This window comes from Protomyctophum bolini (assembly GCF_963924005.1).
Source record: "Protomyctophum bolini genome assembly, chromosome: 1".
NCBI lineage: Eukaryota > Metazoa > Chordata > Actinopteri > Myctophiformes > Myctophidae > Protomyctophum > Protomyctophum bolini.
In genome coordinates, this window is record NC_137862.1 from 56,463,757 (window position 1) to 56,466,361 (window position 2,605).

Here is a 2,605-nt window from a genome sequence, read left to right on the forward strand (position 1 = left end):
ATTTACATTAACAACACTGTAGAGCAAGAACATTTACATTAACAACACTGTAGAGCAAGAACATTTACATTAACAACACTGTAGAGCAAGAACATTTACATTAACAACAATGTAGAGTGAGAACATTTACATTAACAACACTGTAGAGCAAGAACATTTACATTAACAACACTGTAGAGCAAGAACATTTACATTAACAACACTGTAGAGCAAGAACATTTATATTATACATGGTTTTATTTTTAAAACCATGAAAATCCACCATTTAAAAATGGCATGTGAAAAGCAACGGACCCCATACTTATTATAAAATGGTCTGGTCCTGAAATCGCATGAGTTTATTTGCTACTCTGAAACAAGGGTAGAACGGTAGAACAGGCATAACTTGCAAAAGTACACCTTGAAGCAAAACTTGTGAGCCAAAGTCTCAAAGGCTGGTCAACTTTTGGATGAAGCATCCTTGAAGTTTAGAGCGTCCATCTCGCCCGGTGATCCGCCTCAGTTCAGCAGCCTGATGATGGAGTTGATATCTGAACTGCGGAATCCCGGGTTTCCCAGATCCTTCAGGATGCCGGCTTTGTCCTTAGTGGCATGGCGGGCAACTGACAACTTGAATGGCAACACGAAACTGTTGGCAACCTGGAAGTTTTTCCCCACAGAGTAAATCTCATGGATCAGGTCCTCCAGGCAGATGATGCCGTGTTTTCCCACGTGTTCTTCAATGAAGGCATTATCAGTGAGAGGAATTGGTCGCTGGTTACCGGGGATCTTGGCGCGCCCCCTCTTCAGGACCAGTTCACGGACTGACTTCAGATTGGGAAAACCCCACGCCACATAAGGTTCGATAACCTTCATCATTGCCATGGAGTTCTTGTTGATTTTGACGAAAGCGCCACTAAAGATCTTCCTCACCCTCAACATCTGTGCCACCTTCAACACTTTTGGACTGATACCCTTGATGTCTCTGATACGAACAACGAAGCCCAGCTCGTTCTTAGAAGGCACTGGGGGAGCGGGTCTGCATTTCAACCTCTTGAGGCGACCTTCATCACGCCATGTTCGATGGCTGTCTTTCAAGAAGGACTCCAGGCGCTTGAATTTCAAAGGTTTGCCTTTTGAATCCCTTTTCTTATTTTGTAGTGCAAGCTTCGCCTCAGTGGCTTTGATGGCTTGGTACTTTTTTCTTCTTTTCAGGAGATTTTCGGGAACCAATTTTATTACCCGTTTATCTTCAGATTCTGCCATCGTGAATGGGACTCTCGCTCAGACCGAGAACATTTATCTTAACAACACTGTAGAGCGAGAACATTTATCTTAACAACACTGTAGAGCAAGAACGTTTACATTAACAACACTGTAGAGTGAGAACATTTACATTAACAACACTGTAGAGCAAGAACATTTACATTAACAACACTGTAGAGTGAGAACATTTACATTAACAACACTGTAGAGCAAGAACATTTATCTTAAGAACACTGTAGAGCAAGAACATTTACATTAACAACACTGTAGAGTGAGAACATTTACATTAACAACACTGTAGAGTGAGAACATTTATCTTAACAACACTGTAGAGCAAGAACATTTACATTAACAACAAGCGAGAACATTTATCTTAACAACACTGTAGAGCAAGAACATTCTGGAATAACCAAGACCATTAAATAGTTCAAACTAGTGCTGGTTGTCTAGGCTAGAATTAGAACGGTAGTCTTGGTAAAGCTATGCTAGGTATCTGGCACCTTGGTTCGTATGTGTTGACATGTTCTTGATCTTGGATCTTGTGTCTTGATTCTTGTCCTATGTGCCGTATCCTGAATCCTGTGTCTTGCCTGAGTGCTGTAGATGGAGGATTTGGGATCGTTGGAGATGCCGCGTGCGTTGCTTGGTATCTGAGGTTTAGAGGCTGGGGGATCTGCCTTTCATGATGCGTGCAAGTCTAGTGTCACGATGACATCACCACTGTGTGTATCCATCTCTGGGGTTTCTACATTAATCTGATGTCAGCGCTGGATATCAACGTTGTCTCCATATATGGGACTATAGGTTATCCCCATATATGGAGCTCTATAAGTGAAAGCCTTCGCAAAACAAAGACAATAGAATGAGTGCTAACATTCTGGAACGGTGACTCTCTGAAAGCTTTGCACTTACAGAGTAAAATGAACACTAATGTGTTATGCTGTGCACTGTATAATATGTGTCACTGTATCAACATTCAAGATCGTATATGCACAGAAAGTGAGTGAATGCGAGTGAACGGTTGATTGTTCAAGAGAGGGGTGAGTGTGTGTGCGTGCGTGCGTGCCAAGTGCGTGCATGTAGCCGGCGCCCACACTTTGAAACAAAAACAACCAGTCAGACATGGACAGCGGAGCTTGGGAGCCATCAATATTTCAGTCAGGTGTGTCGAGAAAGAGAGAGAAGGAGAGGGGGAGGGAGGGAGAGAGAGAGAGAGAGAGAGAGAGACATGAAAGCAGGATACAGGATAGAGGAGGGATACCTCACAGCTTCCTGACAGACAGAGAGAGCGCAAAACAGTTTGTGTGCACACTTATCTTAAATGTGTGTGTGTGTGTGTGTGTGTGTGTGTGTGTGTGTG

The 2,605-nt window shown here is 43.0% G+C and overlaps 1 protein-coding gene across 1 annotated transcript; it reads right to left on the bottom strand.

Moving 5' to 3' along the window:
• Positions 1-424: 424 nt before the first annotated feature.
• Positions 425-1,258, bottom strand: LOC308321263 (large ribosomal subunit protein uL30-like). Its single transcript, XM_080772102.1, has one exon. The coding sequence runs from the start codon at positions 1,243-1,245 to the stop codon at positions 499-501; it is 747 nt and encodes a 248-aa protein (XP_080628228.1). The 5' UTR covers positions 1,246-1,258; the 3' UTR covers positions 425-498.
• Between the last annotated feature and the right edge of the window lie 1,347 nt (positions 1,259-2,605).

Excerpts from the sequence above, each read along its gene's own strand:
- LOC308321263 (XM_080772102.1), bottom strand. The coding sequence starts at position 1,245 with ATGGCAGAATCTGAAGATAAACGGGTAATAAAATTGGTTCCCGAAAAT.